The sequence below is a fragment of the Sceloporus occidentalis genome, unplaced genomic scaffold (assembly GCF_023333645.1).
Source record: "Sceloporus occidentalis isolate IW3139 unplaced genomic scaffold, rSceOcc1.0.p SCAF_4, whole genome shotgun sequence".
In the NCBI taxonomy this organism is placed as follows: Eukaryota; Metazoa; Chordata; class Lepidosauria; order Squamata; family Phrynosomatidae; genus Sceloporus; species Sceloporus occidentalis.
Genome location: NW_028316984.1, coordinates 67,156,921 through 67,178,904, shown reverse-complemented (window position 1 = coordinate 67,178,904; position 21,984 = coordinate 67,156,921). Strand labels below are relative to the sequence as shown.

Genomic DNA, 21,984 nt, shown 5'->3' with positions numbered 1-21,984 from the left:
ATTATGTATGTATTTTAATACTTGTGTGGTTGCAGAATTCCAGTTTAGTGGAATATGGGGCAGGGATTAAGACATGGTGGCTTAGTGTAAGGCCAGAACCAGGAGGCTTTCTGTGAAAAGCCTCTGAGTTAAGAAAATTTCTGCTGAATTTTCCTAGGCAAGAACATGAGAATGGCATTATTATTATTATTATTATTATTATTACTCAAAGTGGTTAACAACAACTTTAAAAATGTTAAAAATCCGCAAGATAAAAAAACACAATTAAACAATCAGAAAAAATAAAACCTGATTAAAATATGTATCATTAAAATACACACAGAGAGAGAGAGAGAGAGAGAGAGAGAGAGAGAGAAGCATAATAGTTAGCAATATCCAGTGTATTCTGTCCTTTCCAAATAGAAAAGTCTTTGCTTGCCTGCAAAAAGAACATAGGGAGGGTGCCAGTCTAAGTTCTCAGGGAAGGGAATTGACAGACTACTTCTGGCTTTGTAAAAACATCTTTGGGCTGGGCGTAATAAGGCTTAAGAGAGGTTGCAAAGGCCAATTGCCACTCTTGGAAGCTTCCTAAGCCAGCAGTTCTCATTTCTGGACACATGTTCACTGGGAATGTGTGTGTGAGAGCATCTGGAATGTCCAGCAGAGATCTGGGGGGTGCAGAAAGAGACATGGCTGCATGATTTCCATCCCTGAGAAAAAGCCTAATACAGTGGACTCTCCACATTCTCTGAGTTTAGGGACACAGAACCCCTGTGAAAGTGGAAAAAACACAAATAAAAAATACTATTATTATTTTTTTACCTGTGAACACCTCTATAGGGCAATCCTGTGGTCAAGATCTGCCAGAGGTTGACCATGAAATTGCACTGGAGGACCTACAAATGCCTAGAGAATTCTTCTCTCTAGGAATCTCTAGTTCCTCCAGTGTGACTTTTGGCAGAGGCTGACAATAGGGTCACGCTGGAGGACTTAGAGATTCCTAGAGAGACCATACAGTATTAATCAAATTCATCAGTAACCAAATCCATAAAAGTCAAAGCCACAGATGTGGAGGGTGAACTGTAACTAATTTTTAGGGCTGAAAGGCAGGGAATAAAAACCATAAATAAATAAATAATATAATATAATATAATATAATATAATTTTTGTGGCAACTTTGATCTATTTTATATTGTAACGGCTTTTAGCTTTTAACAATAAACTCCTGTATGTGGCAACTTACGCGGAAGCCGCCAGGGGATCAGGAGAATGGCACGTGCACCCACGAGCCCCATTATATCTACTGGGTCTTGATCATATGCACTTTTTGCCTTATGCAGGGAGGGGGGTCCAGAACAGATGCCCCGCATAAGGCAAGGGCAGACTGTAGTTCAAAATTAGATGCTGAGCTTATTGTGCAGTTGTGGGCTTGTAAATTTCTAGGAATCCTTCCACTTGGCTTGGTTTTGTTTTTAGTGGGGTTAATTTACCTAGTTATCTAAGTTTACTTTTCACATCACTCTTTATAACAGTATAAATTGCAAATTTTTCCAAGAGTTGAATGAAATACCTGCCTTAATAGTGCCTATTCCTCAGCCTTTGTAACACTTCCAGAAAAATACTGCTTTGTTTGCTGTTATTAGTTGCTAACTGAGCATCCTATACACTGTCTGGGCATATAGCACTCCCTCTTTCTCAATTGGGCACTCAGTTCAAAATAGAATGGTTTGATGCATGCCCCTAGATTCCATAATACAGCAAACATAGACACCTAGTGGTTTTCTTTTGTAATGCATACAAGTTGTATTTCAGTTTTCTTGAACTGAATTTATCAATTAAAAAAATAAATAAAGTGTTTGTATTATGTTGGATTATGGAAATATGGAAACTAGGAGCCACTGAGCATGATTCCAAAGACATGGTGCCTGCACTTTGTCTTCAGTGGTTTATTGTTGTTAATCACCCTTGGGGTGATATCGACTCATGGCGACCCTGTGGATGAGACATCTCCAAGACCTCTTATCATCCACTATTCTTCCCAGTTTCTGCAGATTCATACCTGTTAGCACCTTAATTGAGTCCATCTGTCTCTTCCTCTCTTCCTAGTTCCTTCCACTTTTCCCAATATTATTGTCTTTTCTAATGAGTTGTGTCTTATAATGTGACCAAAGTACAACAGCCTCAGATTACTCATCATTGCCTCCAGGGAAATTTTAGGCTTAATCGGCTCCTATTTGTGCTTTTTGTTGTCCATGTTATCCTCAGCACTCTTTTCCAGCACCACATATCAAATGAATTTATTTTCTTCCTGTCCATTTTCTTAACTGTCCAGCTCTCACATCCATACGTGGGGGATACAATTGCTTGTATGATTCTGACCTTTGTGCTTAGTTGTATATCTTTGCTCTTTAGGACCTTTTTTAGTTCTTTCATAGCTGCCCTTTCCATTCTTAGCCTCCTGATTTCTTGATTGCAGTCCCTGTTCTGATCTATGTTTGATCCCAGGTATAGGAACTTTATTTCTATTTCCTCATTGTCTAGTTTTAATTTATGAAGATCCTCCATGGTCATTATTTTTGTTTTCTTTATGTTCAAGAGTAATCCTGCCTTTGCACATTCTTCCTTGATCTTACACTGGATCAGTTTGAGTTGGTGAGTACCGAGGATGTGGACAGGATCCTTGGAAGTGTTCGGAAAACAACCTGCTCTCTTGATCCCTGTCCCTCGTGGTTAGCGGCCCAGGGGGGACCGGCGGTAACGCTATTGTTACGCCGGATAATTAATACATCTTTGAGGGATGGGCAATTTCCATCGGATCTCAAATTGGCCATTGTAAAACCGATCCTAAAAAAGCCCTCCCTCGACCCCCTGGTTCATAATAATTATCGGCCTGTCTCGCTGCTACCATTTTTGGGGAAGGTGATCGAGAGGGCAGTTGCGATCCAGCTTCAGGCAGTCTTGGATGAAACGGATTATCTGGACCCATTTCAAACTGGCTTCCGGGCGGGCCACGGGGTTGAGACGGCCATGGTCGCCTTGGTCGATGATCTCCGTCTGGGCATTGACAGGGGAAGCGTGTCCCTGTTGGTGCTCTTGGACATCTCAGCGGCTTTCGATACCATAGACCATGGTATCCTTCTGGGGCGCCTGGCTGAGGTGGGAGTCGGGGGCACTGTGCTTCAGTGGTTCCGCTCCTACCTCTCTGGGAGGTCCCAGATGGTGCAGCTGGGAGACGTGTGCTCCAGCGAGCGGGCCCTTAAAACCGGGGTCCCTCAAGGAGCCATTCTGTCTCCCATGCTATTTAACATTTACATGAAACCGCTGGGAGAGATCATCCGGAGACATGGGGCGCGGGGTTATCAGTACGCTGATGACACCCAAATTATTTTCTCTATGTCTCCGACTGATGCAGTGACCAAGGATGGCGTCTCTCCTCTCGTGGCCTGCCTAGAGTCAGTAATGGGCTGGATGAGGAAAAACCGACTCAAACTGAATCCAGAGAAAACGGAGGTACTTGCGATAGGTTCCCCTGGTCCAGGAATGGCGGTAGTTCCACCTGTCCTGAACGGGGTCACGCTCCCTGTGAAGGACTCTGTGCGCAGTCTGGGGGTGCTTCTTGACTCGTCGCTTCACCTGACTGCTCAGGTGAATGCGACGGTCAAGAGCACCTGTTATCAGCTTCGGCTGATTCGCCAGCTGCGCCCATACCTGGCCCAGGGGGACCTAGAAACTGTTGTACATGCTCTGGTAACTTCGAGACTGGATTTCTGCAATGTACTCTACATGGGGCAACCCTTATACCAAACTCGGAAGCTGCAAATGGTACAGAATATGGCAGCCCGGCTGGTCACTGGCGTATCCAGGACCAGCCATATAACACCTGTGCTAAAAGATCTTCATTGGCTGCCCATCCGCTTCCGAGCTCAATATAAGGCGTTGGTTATTACCTATAAAGCCCTAAATGGCTTGGGCCCTGGATACCTAAAGGACCGCCTCTCCCCGTACATTCCGCCTCGCACCCTCAGAACATCTGGGCAGCAATTGCTGAAGGTGCCTGGGGCCAGGTTAGCTTCCACTTCGAGAAGGGCCTTTTCCACAGCTGCCCCAGCCCTTTGGAACACGCTGCCCACGGAGCTCCGCTCATCTACTACCCTGGCCCAATTTAGGAAGGACCTCAAAACCTTCCTATTCAAGCAGGCGTTCCCCGATTAAATATCCCGTGGGCCTCCCTCCTCTTCCGTGGCCATGAGGTTGGGCTAAGGGGCTGTTATTGTTGTTTTTAGATTGTTGTTGCTGTTGTGTATATGTTTTTAACCTTTGTATTCTGTTTGCACTTGTTGCATCATTGTAAGCCGCCCTGATCGTTTGGAAGGGCGGGATATAAATAAAGATTTTATTATTTATTATTATTATCTTTCTCAGTAGTTACTCTAGGTCTCCAATGTTTTCTGCTAATAGTATGGTGTCATCTACGTATCTTAGATTATTGATGTTTTTTCTTCCTATTTTCAGTCTTCCTTATGTGTCCAAGCATGCTCTTCATATAATATATTCTGCATACAAGTTGAAAAGATAGGGTGAAAGGATGCATCCTTGTCTGACCACTTTGCCAATTGGGAACCATTCTATTTCTCTGTGTTCTGTTCTAACCATTGCCTCTTGTCCTAGGTACACATTCCTCATCAGGACTAGAAGATATATTGATACTCCCATGTCTTAAAGGATGTTCCAGTCAAAGGCTTTGCTATAGTCTATAAAGCACATGCTGGTTTTCTTTTGGAATTCCTTGGTGCACTCCATTAACCATCATATGTTTGTAATGTGGTCCCTAGTTCCTCTTCCTCTTCTGAACCCTGTTTGGACCTCTGGGATTTCTCTTGCCATGTATGGTTGGAGTCTGTGTCTGCAGAATTTTGAACATGATTTTACTTGCCTGGGAGATTAGCCCTATGGGTCTTTAGTTGCTGCAGTCTTTTGTGTCTTCCTTGTGGGCGGGGATGTAAATTGATTGTTTCCAATCCATTGGCCATCATTTTTTTTTTCCATATTGGTTGACATATGTTGGTTAAGACTGGAATTGATTCCATCAGTCTGAGTTGTAGTGGTTCAATTGGAATGTCATCTATTCCTGGTGATTTGTTTTTTCCCATTTCACTTAATGCAGCATCTACCTCGCTTTTTAGATCCTGTATGTTTGATTAACTGAAGCGGAAGCTTAATAAGGGACAACACAAGAGCCTTGCCTGTTAATTAAGGCAGCATTGAAATATATATACTGAGAAATATCCTCTTGACATTCCCTCCACTACAGCTCCATTGTGTTCAATCTTGTATAGATTGCTTTTGGCAGTATTTGTGTTTCTGAATGTACTTTTTCCAGTATTCCTTTGCTATGTCATCCCCTTTGTCTCAGTCATGGAAGACAAACTCTTAAAGCAAGTGTCTGCTTTATTTAATTTTGTAATGTACCATTTACACTGATGGCACTCTTTAGCTAACAATTATAGTAATAACCATTGTCGGTCTCCCAAGAGGAGGAATAGGTGCCTCATGGGCTCCATTATATTAAAACTAGTCATCGTGTCATAACTATTCCTTTTCATGGAAAAACAGATTATGAGGAACTCTTAGAAACATATTTAGCAAACATAAATTGGAATACAATGACACCATGGACTGCAAACTAATTGCAGACAGAGAGCTTGTTCAGGCATATGGTTAATTAATTGTTTTGTTTCTTATAATCTCTCATCAAAGTGTTGCCTAGGGTCTGAACCTTGCTTGGCTTTAACAATGAAAAAGTGTCATGTGCTCTCCCAGTCTGTATTTTCCCCCACCTACTTTACAAAAGTAAGACACGATATGGGAAATCCATCTTCAAAACATTATGCATTAAGAAGAAAAATAAATGCCCATTTTATGTGTTTACATTAACAAATCCATTGAGAACCATAGTGCTGAGAGATATTGATTTGATCCTTTCCCCCTCATTAAAAGGTGCCTGAAAGTTGCTATTGTCTCCTTAAGGGGACAAGCACACAATCAGCTGTCCAACTTGTGTAAAAAAAATCCTTTTGGACGAAGAACAACTTCGGCTGATTCTATGTTAATTCTCAAATTGAGTGGGGAGAGTGTATCACATTCCACTCCAATGGTGAGCCCCCAATTGGATTCTCACTCCCATAACTGCTGTTTAATTGTTATTATTTCAGAAGGAGGTATTAATCAGAGTAATCCTACATCATATCTAGTTTAGCCTTCAGATTATATGGACATAGCTATCACTGACAACAGGATGTCAAATAATCTATTCAGGTTCCATCCACATTGTAGAAATAATCCAATTTGGCATAACTTTAATGGTCATGGATCAATGCTATGGAATTCTGAGAACAGTAGTTTTGTGAGACATTTACCCTCCTCTGTCATAGTGCTCAGGTGCCATGCAAATTACAAATTCCAGAATTCAATAGCATTGAGCTATGGCAGTTAAAGTGATGTCAAACTGGATTATTTGTGCAGTGTGGATGCAGCTCCAGTTAGGATGTAGAGACTGTAGAGCTGCAAAGAAGAACTCTATAACAAACTGAGAGAAGAGAACTCTATAACAAACTGAGAGAAGAGACTCTGAAGAGTCAACAATGAGAATGATGGAACTGATCAATTATTCTGGCTATTGGAATCAAATGTAGTATCAGATATCACAATGTGACTCATTTCCCCCCTTTCCTACTCTCATTTTCTCCCCTGACAGCTGTCTGGAGGATGTGAACTAACTGTGGTACTACAAGACTTTATTGCCAGCCACAGCAGTGAGCTGAGTATCCAAGTGGGGCAAACTGTGGAGTTACTAGAAAGGCCAAGTGAAAGGCCAGGCTGGTGTTTGGTACGGACAACGGAACGAAGTCCACCTCAGGAAGGCCTGGTCCCCAGCAGTACCCTTTGCATTTCTCATTCCCGGAGCAGTGTGGAGATGGACTGCTTCTTCCCTTCAGGAAAAGGTAGGTAGAAATTGAACACAATTGAGTTTTCCTCCATTTTACTTGCACTAGAAAGGTGCAGACAGAAGTACATAATTTTGTTGCAAGCCTGCTGTGACAGTGAAATTCTGCACTTCTGATACATATACTTAATCTTTTTTTTTCCCTTTCCTTTCCTTTTTTACATTTTTTGTTACTTTGATGAGTCTGGGCTGGTGCAGAACCCATATTTCTTGTTCCAATAGAAGGCACCTTTTTGTAGCACTGGTTAGCCAGAACATACTGTATGTCAATTAAACTCCTGATCTTTCTGGGAGCGCTGGTGATTGACTGGCTTTTGGATTGGTAACAAACCCAGCACTTCCCTTTATCATAGTAGATTTCAAAGTGGATAGGGTTGCCATAATGGAAGACCTCCAAACCGGGACAAATGTAGGACAAGGTTTGAAAATGTAGGACTTTTTTTTTTTAAATTTCCTGGCTAGGAAATTAAAAAAAAAAGTCCTAGATTTTTAAACCTTGTCCTCCTCCTCCTCCTCCCGGCCTGGGAGGAAGCCTAGGCCGGCTCCCAGGCCAGGAAGGGCAGGGGGAAGCTTGGCATCGCGGCGATCGCCGCGGTGCCAGGCTTCCTCCTCCTCCTCCCGGCCTGGGAGGAAGCCTAGGCCGGCTCCCAGGCCAGGAAGGAGGCGGGGGCCGCCCCTCATCGCGGCGATTGCCGCGGAGGGAAGCGTCCTCCTCCTCTTCCTCCCGGTCTGGGAGGAAGCCTCAGCAGGCTCCCAGGCCGGGAAAGAGGCAGGGGCCGCTCCTCATCGCGGCGATTGCCGCAGTGGGAAGCGGCCTCCTCCTCCTCCCTGGCCTCGCGCAGGCCTTGGAGGACCCCGCGGCCGGAGCTCCAACCGCGGAGCCGCCTCGAAGGCCTCGCTGGGGCCCGGGAGGGAGCATCTCCGCAGCTGGAGCTCCAACCGTGGAGAGCCTTCCCAGGCCTCAGCAAGGCCTTGGAGCCGCCGCGGGGCCTGAGGTGGCCGCGGTGGGCGGGGCCGTCCCGGTTTGGGCGCCAAACTGGACCGGGACCGGGTTGGCACCGCCCAAACCGGGATTGTCCCGCCCCCTGGCGGGATACGGCAACCCTAAAAGTGGAAATTGTAGGGGGCAGGGAATGAAGAAATAATGTACCAAATGAGGTTTTAATCTGATAAGCATCTTTGAGGTATTTGATTAAGTACTTTAAAAACAACCTGAAGAATTAAAAAAAATACCTAAATCTTTGGGGCAGGAGAAGAAAAGCAAGTAGCTTTCAGTGTTGAGTCAAGTTTCAAAGCCAAAGTAGAGGCAGTGAAGAACAGTGAGATAGTCCTGGAGGAAAAACAAAGCAAAAGAAATCCACAAGCACCCCTATTCATTCCTCTTTCTACACTCAGATTGGATTAGAGAATTCTTTTGTTATATAAAGCTGTACTGCCATTCACTCAAAACAGAGCATTTTATATCAGTTTTATCAGTATGACTTGGCTTGTGACCTTGACTGCTAACTCTTTCTTCTTGAGGAAAGAAGGGAGAAAGAAGTCCACTGTTCTTTGTAAGACCTCATGTATTCCATTGCCTCAAGGAGTTGTGCACTCAGTTGTGAGTACCATCCCTTTCCTCCACTAAAAAAGACAGAAAGGTCTTATAAGAAAAATGCTCAGGCCCAGATTCAGGCCCAGCTTTGACATAATTGCTGTAGTAGAAAGTCCTATAACTGTGAGGAATTACCTATAGCACACTCACCCATAATGAAAAGCAGCCTGGTGATGCTGTACAAAGTAATGATACAACAAAATCAAAAATCCACAAAGCAGCAATACTTTTATTGGGGAAACTCTAAAGCATAAAACACATTATGTCAGCTTTCAAAGCTAGTCTGGCTTCTTCATTATACAAAGATATTAAAAATCATATAGGAGGGGGGAGTCACCTTGCATGTATTTTTATACTTTGGAGTCAGCTGAATAAAGGTATCACTGCTTTGTGGATTTTGGATTTTGTTGTATCACTGCTTTGTAACAGAGGCTGTTCTTCATTATAGATTAGTGTGCTATACCCAATTCCTCTCACAAGAGGGCACTGCTGAATTGCTTTGTTAGGGATGTAACTCAAGCTGTTCAATCAAATATATATGGATGCCTTTTAAAGAGTGTCCATAATTGCTCTGCAACTGCCTGATAAAGAATCCTTGAGATTATTCTTGCTTATCCTGCATCCTTTCCATTGTGTTGCTTTGCCTTTCTCCTACCATAACCAACTTTATTACTAAAATGTGTTTTAACCTTTCTAAGACCTTGGTAAAAAAGTAAAGGTTGTCAAGTCATGTCCAACCGTAGGGGGCAGTGCTCATCTCCATTACTAGGAGCCCTGGTGGCGCAGTGGTTAAATGCCTGTACTGCAGCCACTCACTCAAAACCACAAGGTTGCGAGTTCAAGACCAGCAAAAGGGCTCAAGCTTGACTCAGGCTTGCATCCTTCCAAGGTCGCTAAAATAAGTACCCAGATTGTTGGGGGCAAATTAGCTTACAGTTGTAAACCGCTTAGACACTGCTTAGGCGGTATGAAGCGGTATATAAATGAAGCTTGTTTTGTTTAAACTGAAGATTCACCATTATCAGAGACTATTCTATGATCATGCAGCCAATATGACTGCACAGAATGCTGTTTACCTTCCCACTAAAGTGGTACCTGTTTATGTACTTACATTTGCATGCTTTTGAACAGCTAGGTTGGCAGAAGCTGGGACTAGTGACAGAAGCTCACCCCATCATGTGGCACCTGGGTTACAAACTGCCAAGCTGCCGACCTTGCAATCAACTGAGTCGGCTTCTTAACCACTTGAACCACCACGCCTCTTAAGACCTTTGTATTGCATATTAATTATGTACCCCAGAGGAAATAACTGAAACATTTTAATTCACTTTTAGGACATCTAGTTTTTCCAGGAAGGGATAGAGCTGGCAATGTGAGCATGAGTTGAAAAACTCATAGTGATGAGAAACTTTTGGACAATCTGTAAACCTGCAGAATATTTACTAGCTGAGTTACCCTCATATAGTCATTTTGGTATTTAAAAGGAAATAGTGTGATCTTATTCAGTTTTATAGCTTGCCTAATCAGGTGCAGGGCTTTATTAAAGTTTACTTTTCAAGACAGGGAAGTGTACATGGAAGATAACCCCTTATAGGCAGTGGGAAATGCCTCATAGCAATAGTTTAGAGCTTCTCCAGCTAATGCCCAAAGTTTTAGGTCAATAGGTTTTTATAAAGGCACGTATTGGGGCTCAGCAGATGGGCATCTCCACACCACCCGTCTTTGCCCTGAGTCGGTGCTGCAGCAAACTGGAAAGGGCGCCGCCATGACGCCACTTCTTGCCAGTGATGTCTGGACAATGCACGGTGCTTGCGTCATTATGGCGGCCCCCATGTGGACAGGAGCTGAGTCTGGCATCTTCAGAGAATGCTGGCATGGAAGAGAGTGGTTGAGAGGAAGCAAATTACATGTTAATCTGTGTATTGTTCTACTGCTGAATGACAAGGTCTCAGGGTGTCTATTTAATGAATGATCCATTGTCTGCTGGGAAACCCCTCCTACCCTGTGTAGTTTTCATTTGCATTTGCTGGGTCTTGGTTTTGGTATTTTTTTCAGGACTGGTAGCCAAACTTTTTTTTACTTTAAGGGTTTCTTCTTTCCTGTTGAAGTTGTCCAAGTGTTTGTGGATTTCAATGGCTTCCCTGTGTATTCTGACCTGATAGTTGTTGGCATGGTCCAGAATTTCAGGATTTTCAAACAGCATTTTATGCCCAGGATGGTTTATAATGTGTTCTGCTACTGCTGCTTTTTCTGGCTGACCCAATCTGCAGTGAGTCTCATGCTCCATGATTTGTGTTTGAGCAGTGCATTTGGTGGACCCTATGTAGACTTGTTCGCAGCTGCATGGTGTGCAATAAACTCCTGTGGCCATGAGAGGGTCCTATCCTGGGCATAAAATGCTATTTGAAAACACTGAAATTTTGGATCGTGCCAATAACTGTCAGGTGCCCCAAACACCTAGACAACTTCAACAGGTTAAAAAGCTATGGATGTCAGCTGTGAAAGCCTTTGACGTCACATGGAAACACTTCTTCTTTCAAAATAGGCCTCTCCTGGACCTAAACTGGGCCAGGAAAGCTACAAAATGTGATGGAATTGCACCTCTTGCCCAAAGTGGACATTTTCAAATATTTTGGAACCAAATGTTTTTTGTAAAATATTGCAAAATAAAATGTGTTTGATCTCTGGCTGGTCCTGAGGGTTTTTAGACATGGTTGACATGCCCTCCATCCTCCTAGAGTGCATTTGGGGCCATTTTAGAGTGAAAAGGGTTTTTTTAAAAACCTGAGGTTCCTGGGGTCCATAAAAATAGCCTTGGGGCCACATGGTCCACACTTTGTCCATCCTGCTATAGAATTTCTCTGCCCCTGCAGCGCTGACTGTTCCTCTTAAGTCATGCCTGCTTCCAGGATTCTTGTTCAATTTTTCACATCCCCTGTGTTTTTTCTGCTCCTATCAACTAAAAACAATCAGTCAGCATTTCTATCCTGCTCAGTATGCTCACTGAATTGAAATGGAGGAGGAGATCCTCCTATAACATATTTTTCTTCTAAAGATTGTACTTCGGCAAACCTTTGACACCTGCTGATACCTCTTTGGATGCTGCCATTTTGGCTGCAAAAAGACCAGCAGTCAGAGAAATAATTATTTGTATATATAATAGAATATTGTGGAAAGGAGATAATGGCAAAAAGAAAAAGCTGAAAATGTCCTTGCATCTTAAGTAAGAGTGTAAGCTGCAAATTAAATTAATGACATGTCACAGAATTTAACATCCATGACATCCCAACTAGCATATAACTGAGGGGCAGCTTTTGCAGATCTAATGGGCTTTTTATAGAAAGAGGAGACATAACATAACATCATAGTTATTTTCTGTGGCATTATTTTTATTGACTTGTCAGTTAGAACAAACCTACTCTCTTCTTTCACCAATGATTGTTAGCAAAACTTTATGTATTTGCTGCTGTAGAATTCATTGGGAACAGCTCCCATTGAGTTGTGTTCCCTGTCATCATCTTGGGGATGCAGAAGTAGGTGGAGTTTACAGTTCATTGTATAGCCACACGAACCTCTGAGGAGCTGGCAGATGTTCCATTGCTAAGGGCACAGTAGACAACTTAATATTATAGGTGCCTTGGTGCACAAATGTTCACAGTTAGAACATTTGTTTCTGAATAGCCCCCTTTTCTGCAATGAAATGTAGCCAGTATAAATCTTCTATCCTAAAAATATCACCAAAGAAAGCAGCAACAAAAGGTATGAACTCCCAAAATTAGGAAACAAACACAAATGGTGAAGGAACACAGGTGTGTTAATTTTATCTATTTATCTGTCTATTTTGAAGGAGTGCGTAAATCAATGATCAAACAGCCTCTACTGAGGGAAATGTTCCCCAGTGAAGGGCTGTTCTTTGAGTGCACCATTTTACACATCACCAGAGTATGCCACTTGAATGCTGTTGTGGTCCTTGCAAGCAAATTTCCCTTATGTAGTGTATCATATCCTGGTTGTTGTTTTTTAAACTACGCCAGAAGTAACAAAAGGGAAGTAACCTAATCAAACTTTAAGTTGTTTATCAGTCCTTCTGCCACTCCTTAACTGGTACAAATATATATGTTTTCCATCATACTTGTCCAATATGGAAATACAGTTCAGCTAGTGTTGTCACTGCACTGTAACCAAGCTGAACTTCCTTTTGTTTACCTGTTGCATGCTCAAGTAAATATCTTCTTTCAGAGAATAGGCTTTTCTTAGCACTGCCACACCATCACACTTAAAAGACATAGGCGGGTTACAGACGGGCAAAAAGGGGTGTGCTCATGACGTCATGAAGGTATAGCCTTTAGACGGCCCTTACCTGAATGCCGCCATGAACACGCCACCTGCACGCCCCAAGCGGGAAGAAGCGGCATTAAAAAGGTGCCGCTTTTTTCCGCTTCTTTTCTATATACTGCGCAGCTGCGCATCTCCGTCTGTAAGCTGCTGCACCGGTACGCCAGAATTGTTACGCCGCTAATTTAAGTTGCCCATTTAAAGGCTCCGAGTCAGCTGCGTCGCATAATGAGTCGGGGTCCTGGAACATGTGCAGTTTGCACCGAGGCTCTAATTAGAGCGTCAGATGCCATGCAGATGTGGAAGCTGCAGCACAGCTGCACTCTATTTTAATGCTTGTAGCCCTAACCCTAGAGCAACATGTACGCATGTGCTGCTAGAATTGGGGAAAGTTTGGAATTTAAAGTGAACCCCTACACACATTCCTGCACCATTTTCACCTAACAATAAAAAAACACTAAAACTTTAAATATTTACATATGTACAAGGGAGGTGATGGGGGATGGCAGGGGGACAGCGGTGGCAGCAGTGACAGCTGTGGCTGTGCATTGCAGATTCAGCAAGAGCGCGGGGACCAAAGGAGAGGAGGCATCCATGATGCTGGTGACACTGGCAACGTGCAAGCAGACAAGGATGCCAACACCAGCTGACCACCAGCTGGCAGGAGGCCACCTTTGTTCTTGGGTAGGGCAGGGGAAAAAGTTTAAAGGGGTCTGGGCGCTTTAAATGTGCACATACGCTTTCTGCCGCCGGTGCTGACCGCCGCAGCTGCACAGCTGCGCATCCGCCAGCCGGCAAAAGAAAAAAAAGCCGTGTTTTTGGCTGCCCGTGCGGAAGCTGCCTCTCTCTTTGCAGCGTCCTGCAAGGCAGCAGTATGGAAGCTGCAGGTAAGAAACGGCCCCAGGTGAGGCGTCTTCACTACCCTCAGTGTGGAAGCCCCATACACCTTAGCCACGCCCCTGGGGCGGGCGGTCTGGAGGCTCCGTATTCAGGGGAAGACACCTTCAAGACGTCTTCCCCTGCCCGTCTGTAACCCGCCATATTTTCCTTGTTTACCTAACACATACTACCATAATGGTCATTTATCTCTGAATTCTACCAGCTGTTCATCAATGGTTACAACCATAGTGCACACCATGTAAGCTGCTCAATAAACATAGTCCACATATCCTGAAAGTTTAACAGTGATTCTATGCATCACTTTTTCTTTTGTTAATGCTCAAAATCTCTTCAGGTTCATGACACCCTCACCAGGAGTAGTAGACCAACACATATCTTCAACTCTGTGATGTCAAACGACTCCCAGCCCTTGAAATTGTTAGGGTTCCTCTCCATCTATATCCTGAATATATGAGATGCATGGCTATCTATTTGTTTCACATATCATCTGGTAAAGTTTCTAGCATGGTTTCTTGACCTGAAACTTTCTTTGCCCCTAGACATCCCTGAATGATGCCACTGGCAGCTCTTTGGGAATGCTATTCATGGCACTGATATTTTTATTTGGTCCTTCCTGGACAGGATCAAAATAGTGATAGGGATTCAGCCTGTGCTTCCACTGAAGATGCAGGTTTGCAGTTTGAGTGTCCACTCAAAATCAGCCTTGACCTTAGAGGACCAGGTTTCTGTGGTAGCCAGGAGTGCTCTTGAACACTTAAAGCACCAATTTGGCACATTTCAGAGTGCTGGTTATGACCTATAAAGCCCTGAGTGACTTAGTCCAGGCCATCTGAAATATTGTATTTCCTCGTATGATCCTGCCCAGCCCCTGAGATTCTCAGGAGTGGCACCTCACATGCATAGCTAGTGAGGAGATCAGAGGGGACCTTCTCAGTGGCATTCTCTACACTCTGAAAATCCCTTCCCAGCAAGTCAGAATGGCCCCTTCCTTGCTGTTTTATTCCAACAGGCTTTTAAAACTGAAGGTTTTTAAGAAAGAGCTTGAAAGAGGGTGCTCTATGGTTTCTATTAAACTGTTTTAATTAATTTTTATTCCTTTAAGGTATATGTTTGTGAATAGCCTGATTCTGTTTCAGTGTTGAGCATTTTAAATTGCAAGCCACTTTAAGTCCCAAATTTGGGGGAAGAGGTGGTTATAAATTTAATCATGTTACCAACTTCCTGTGTTCCCACTTTTGAGCAGAGAGAAGGATTGTTTCCCATCAAAGAATTCACCAGTTTCTTTGCATCATGTTTCACACAAAGAATGCCATGAGGTATTTTTTTGTCTCAAGACTTTATTTTGGGTGGTATGAAAAAGAATCACAGTGCCAAAATACTGTAGAATTTTGGAACATTCCTTGTCCTTGTTTTTTTTAATTTATAATAATGTAAAATGAACCTCTCTATGGCAGGTGCCTGCAATTCTAGGTCATTGTTCAAAATTCTTGGGGCAACAATTTCATAAAATGCCTCATTTTCTAGGTCTAGCTGTATGTCAGTTTTGCAAGAAACATGATTCTGTGGACTGAAATGTCTTGTCTGGTATGATGAAGGCCGAGTCAGTAATTTCATAACAGGGCTTGAACTATTCTGAATTAACTACCACTTGCATACTAACTGTATTGAAAATGCCAAGTCTTAAGTGTAGCTCTCCTATCTGAGCCCCCTTTGGAAACTATCAAGAATGATCATGAGCACTGGATCTGAACCGATGTGTGTCCTAGGGTTGTATTTACATATACATAGTGGAGATTTGGTTAAAATGTAATGTTTGTATTTTGTAAAGAACATTTTAAAAGAGTATTTTATTTAAAAAATCAAAATTCTAATTTAAAAAAATAATGTTTTGAAATTTTAATTTTAAAAAAGTCTGTGGGCCCTCCTTTCTTCTCCCAGTGAGATTCACCTCACTCCCACAATCTCTTAAAGCATTTTAAAGAGATACAGGCAAATCCCACAATGTTTCTGCCAAAATACAGGTGTTTGTGCAGAAGTGGTGTCACCCCCCTTAGGGTGTCACCTGGTGTAGTCCGCGGCTCCTGCTCCCCCTAGTGACACCACTGACAGCAGGAGTAATGTTGTGGCAGTGGCTGAACAAATAGACTGCTGCCAGTAGAGCTATATAGTACTCTATTATCACTAAAGTCTTCTCACAAATGAACAAATAATCTTGTATAGTGTAAACAAAGACACCTAGAGCTAACACACTCTTTGTTTCTTTCTGAAAGAAAGAAATTGAAAGAATAGCAGTGACTGTCCCCAGGGATGCATTTGTGAAAATATAACAACTAAAACCCTGCATCACATATGCAACATGTAACATGCAGCTCAGTGCCTCTTTCTTCTTCTGGCAGCTGCCAAGCCCCTTGGAGCACTGCTACAGTCATTTAATCGCAGAGAGAAGGGGAGGGGAAATAGCTATAGCACCACCTCTCATACCCACTGCAGTTCTCTAGGCAAAGGGGAGAAAAACAGCACCTTTGTTCTTCTTCTTTTTTCTCAGGAAAACTGCATCGGGGACAGAAGGCAGTCTCCACTGCTTATTCGCCTTGCCCCCAAACAACCATAGTAGTGTTCATCAGAATTTGACAGCTGCTGTGGAGGTGGTTTTGGAAAGAGCTCAAGGGGATAGTGAATACTACCTTGTGCCCCATCCAAAATTAGAAATGCACACATCACATGTCCCCTATAGGGTTCTGATGAATGTGTATGCATTGCTGGCCATAGCAGCAATTCTGGAGATTGTTTCAACCTTTTCTCACACTGTTCCAGCCTGGGACTGATTGTAATTCTAAGCATCTCCAAAACTTTATTTAATACTGAACACTAAAACATGTTATTGTAATAAGATAAGCTTTATTGCTGGTGAATGATGCAGTAGGTATTTTAGAGCAAAGAAGCATCCCAGTCCCTTTGCTGATGCGGACCAGTGTCCGCTCACAATAGGTGGTATAATTTAGCCCCAGGGAATTAATTCTGCCCAACTTTCCCATGGCCAGGATTCTAGCTTTCTGTGGCTGGCTAAGTTGGGTTCCAGGGCTAGGGTGTACACTTGGAACATTAATGCCACTATGATAATAGCAATGGCATCCATGGCCATCTAGTGCTCACATTGTTTATTTTTATGCCCATATATCTCAAAAGGGAGAACAAGTGTGACATAGCGGATTGAGTGTTGGACTAAGACTCTAGAAACCAGAGTTTGATTCCCAGCTCGGCCAGGAAACTCACTGGATGACCTTGGGCAAATCACATGCTCTCAGCATCAGGGGAAGGCAATGGCAAACCTCTGAAAAAATCTTGCCAAGAAAACCCCATGATAGGTTTGCCTTTGGTTTGCCATACATTGGGAATGACTTGAAGGCAACACAACACAGAAATACATCTCAAAAAGGCTGCTCATCTGGAAAAACAACAACACAAAATGAGTCAGCTCTGTCTATGAGAGAGGATACAAGGTAGTATAAAGGTTTGTCTCTGCTTGTGACTGCCTCTTAGATACTTAAATATAATCCAGTTCTTATTGTCCCATAGGAAGCCATCAGCTCTTGCTTGTTTATACAATATATTTCAGTTGTAGCTCTGTAATATCTTTTTATTATTTATTTATTTATTTATTTATTTTGCTAATTTTTAAGATTGGTTCAAATAGCATATCAGAATACTCTGGCAAAATAGGGCTAGTTGGTTCACCATGAAAAAAATTATTCAGGAGGGCTTCACAAAGGCAAAGGTTTTGCCATATAAATATTCCAACTGTTAGTAAAATACTACTTCTTTTCTATAGACTGCACAGGCAGCCACAAAAGTCAGTTTGACCTTAAAATTACAGCTGCCTCCCCATCTTCAAATAAAAGGATAGCATCTTCTCAATGTAGAATGAAAGGATCCAAACTCTCCAAGTCCTATTTAAAGTTTACTTTGCTGCTGCAGCTGTCGTCTTTTAAATGGACTGGGCAGGGTTCAGACATCAGATGTGTGGTGTGTGTGTGTGTTTAAACTCAAACTTCAACAGAGTAAATCTGACTATATTTAGAGCCCAGATACTATTTTCAGTACCTCAAATATACTAAACTCGGAAACTTCTACACATGTCCATTTCTGGTTAGCCCAAGCTTCAGCCATTTAATTAACATAGAACAAACTAATACTGTTGATAATAATGAATGGAGGTTAGAAATCCTGTTGTTAGACTGTGATCTCAGGATCTTCTGCCTAATCACATGTAGGGTATCTAGGGGCAGGGGTGGAACTCCTGGACCTTTTGTTGCTGGATAATTTTATACACCCCTACATACCCCTTGCTGCATTTTGGAGTCCTCATATTTTGATATCTCAAATTTGGAAATAACATTTTTGAGAGATCTTTCAGGAACAATAAAAAGGCCAGGTTGCCTGGAAAAAAGAAATCACTTCCCTTGGCATGTGGACATCCAAGTAAACAAAACTATAAAATCTAAAGTGCTTCATCCTTCCCCCAAATATTATGTATTTCCTCTCAAAACTTAAAACAAAGGCTCTCTATGCACACAAAGAAGTAAGCCAACCTCCATGCCTACCCTGTCCACACACCCCCGTTGTGATCCCAGCCCAACGTCTCCATACACCAGTCTGGAATCCCATTGTCAAATCCTGGAATAAGCCATTCAGCCTTTGTTACCTGGTTAGATAGCCCATTGCCTCTGGCTACTTTTACGGTATAAATATGTCTTCAAAACATAGCTCTCTGCACACAGCCCAGTCCACCTACACACCTGTACTTTGTGTATGTTCTGTGTCACCCTCAGAGCCCCCTTGTCTGATTCACTCCAGCCTTGCATGGTCTTCTCTTCAGACAGTTAAATACAACCTCTGAAAACTCTTCTATCCCCTTTCACTTTTACATTTGTTAGTTCCATATGCTCTGTGTGTGTGTGTTTGCATTCTACATATCTTCTAAATAATGATTCATTACTTTATCAAGAATCTGGATTCCTCCCAGTTAGTGCTGGTATATATTGATGCTCCCTGGCCTAAAGGTTGTCCAAACCTCTCATAAAGCTAATTTCCCCAACATTTGAAGTACTTCTGACAGCTGGCAGGGACCCCCAGTCTCCCCCATCGTTTTTAGGGTAACAACAAATAAGGGTGGAAGAAGCAATTTCAGACAAGGAAGAGACAGAGAGAGAACTTTCTGAAATGTCCTCTTCAACAGAAACCCTTCTTTACATGGCTGTTTAGCATTGTATGTTGTGTCTCCCCATGCTCAGAAAGACAGTACATATCTCTCTTCATGTTCTAGTCAAAATTAGCAGACTTCTACTGCTTCCTCTTCATACTTGTGTCATCACACAAGGCTAAAAAAACAACCAGTGGTTTTGCCTCCCTTGAAATACTACAGCAGCATGCCTATTGCAACACTAAAACAGCAAGTTTGGTTAGACTGTTCTGCCAGTAACTCGTTTATTTTCCAGAAACGGTGGGACTGAAGTTTAATATAGTATGAACCTGAATGCTTAGGTCTGGCTCCTTCCTCCATAATTTGTTGAAGAAACCTGTCATTTGGAATGTTTCCGCAAACCAAGAGTACATTTAGCTTTACTGAAAGTGTTGTTTACAGTCAAAGAAATCCATTTGCCTTTTCTTTATGTCCTCAGGGGGAATTAATGTCACCTGTACACTTCCTCAAAAACTGACAAAGGCCCATTATCCTTCCTCCCCTCAAGTTCTGGAGAAGCAAAGGAGGGAGTTTGGATGCTGGCAAAGTTGCATTTGGGTATTGGAATTAATATTTTACATAGCCAAATTTGATTATAAGTTTCTGTTGAAGCTCTCCTTCCTCAATCTTGTTTCAGTGAAGCTGATGACACACTGCTTGTCTTGTTCCAATGCAAGAAAGTCATAACTGCTTTCAACAGAGGCATTACAAGTAGGGATGCCATATCCCAGCTGCACCTGTGATTGTAACGGTTTTGGGGGTACTGGCCCGGTCCCGGTCACTCTAAATCCCAGGTTTGGGCCCGGGCCGGCAGCCATTGCCACGGCCGCTAATGCACGCGACCGGCCGCGCCGCCCATCTCCTCCTCCCCCTCCAGCGCTGCCTCCTGGGCGCAGCCGCACCACCCTCCACCTCCTCCTCTGTCTCCTCAGCGTGGCCGCACCACCCACCTCCTCCTCCGACACCTGCTCTGCACCATGCGCAGCCCCACAACAGTTGCCGGGGCCAGCGGCAGTGCCTGCTTGTGCATGCGCACGCGCCTAAAGGGAACACTCGTCCCCTTGAGGCTGGCTGGCCAATGGCAGAGCAGCTGGGGTGGGGCTGTTTCCAGCCCCACTCTGCCATTGGCCAGCCTCAAGGAGGAGGTGGAGCCTTGGAGGAGGAGGGGGGAGACTCTGGGCCAGCCAGGGGGAGGGAAAAGCGCCCTTTCTTGGCACAGGTCGAGGAGGAGGGGGAAACAGGAGGAGGAGGAAGTGGGTGCCCATTTTCAAAGTCCCCCCCCCCCAAAGTGCGCTTTCTGTGTATTTTGGGTGCTTTTAATGTTAACAGGTTTCCCTTCTTTTAAAAATGATGATGATGATGATGATGATGATGATGATGATGTTGATATAGATCACAATCAGCTTCTGAGGCATGCGCTCACTGTTTCTGAAGGGGAGAGAGTGTGAATTTGAAACATCTGAAATATGCAAGAAGCCATGTTAAATGAAGCCATATTTTATGCCCAAATGTGCTGTTGTGTGTGTTTTGGAATGGAGGGGGGTGGTTTGGCCAGAAAGGGAAGTACATTTCTGCCATCTGTCTAGGAATACTGCCAAAATGTCCTCCATTTTGATCATGCCTAAGAAACGTGCATTTATATTAACATCTTTTAAAAATCATCAAATGTTTCCATGTGTCCTCCATTTAAAAAAATGTGCCCTACATTTGAAAATGTTGTCCTACATTTGTCCTGGTTTGAAGGTCCTGACTTATGGCAACCCTAATCACAAGGGATATGTAAAATATTCCTTGCTGTGTAATCATTGCTGGGTTACAAACAGCCACTAGATGGCTACCATTTGATAGAGAGAGAGAAGAATATGGACAGAAGAGTTTGGTTTTGGTTTTGCTGGGGAGAGCAAGGTGCAAAGATTTTAAGATTACTAACCCACCCACCCCGGTCATGTGCCAAGGCCTTATAGTAAGAATCAGAAGATTGCACCACATCAGTGCTAAGTCTCCATGCCAGAGAACTTTTCATTTTTCCTGCTGAATTCTACGAATGCTGTGTCTGCTAAAGTGATAGGAGTCTAGTAGGGCTGCATCCACACTGCAGGTGACACCACTTCAACTGCCATGGTTCAATACTATGAAATTCTGAGAACTGCAGTTTTGTGAGACATTTATTTTTCTCTTCCAGAGAGATCTGGTGCCAATAAATAAATAAATAAATAAATAAATAAATAAATAAATCCTACAATTCCCACAATTCTGTAGCATTGCACCATGACAATCAAAGTGAAGCCTAGAAATAAATGGCAAATCTAAGGTACATGGAAGCATTCCAATACTGTTTTTCTGTCACTCAGACACTATGGAAAATAGTTACAAGCATTTATTTAATTTATTTACATTTAATTTATTTAATAAGTATGTATTTATTTAATTTATATCCCCAACTTTCTCCTGGCATGGGACCCAAAGCAGATTTCAATAATTTAAAACAAAAATGCAACTAAAATCTTTTTACAAAAGTTAACAAAATAATTAAAAAATTCTATTTAACACATTAAAACAGTTTAAAATACAGTGGTCCATTTGTATACATGGGGGATCGGTTCTGAGCCACCCCACCCACCCCCACATATATGAAAAATATGGGACCTCAAGTCCCAATGATTCTAATGGCAGTGCACTCTTGCACACGTGCATTTTGTCCCCCTGGGTTTGCCATCCGCGTGAGCTCAAGTCCATGGATGGCAAGCCCATGTATGGTGCAGGCAGACTATATATTAAATCATAATTTAAAAGATAAAAGCATAGCATACAATTTAACACCCTGGAAGCAGCTACAGAGAAGACTCTCTCCTGAGTCCTTACCAAATTTCCCTGTGATAGCGGTGGGAAGCCCTCCCTCAAAGATTGTAAAACTCAGACCAGCTCATATAGGAA

General features: G+C 42.9%; 1 protein-coding gene across 3 annotated transcripts in view; it reads left to right on the top strand.

Moving 5' to 3' along the window:
• The window catches only part of KALRN (kalirin RhoGEF kinase), a 719,845-nt gene that overhangs the window by 587,673 nt on the left and 110,188 nt on the right, over window positions 1–21,984 (top strand). For all 3 annotated transcript variants that reach the window (XM_089520231.1, XM_089520232.1, XM_089520233.1), the window contains one exon: window positions 6,734–6,980. In XM_089520231.1, coding sequence (XP_089376357.1) covers window positions 6,734–6,980 — 247 coding nt within the window. The remainder of the gene's footprint in view (window positions 1–6,733; window positions 6,981–21,984) is intronic.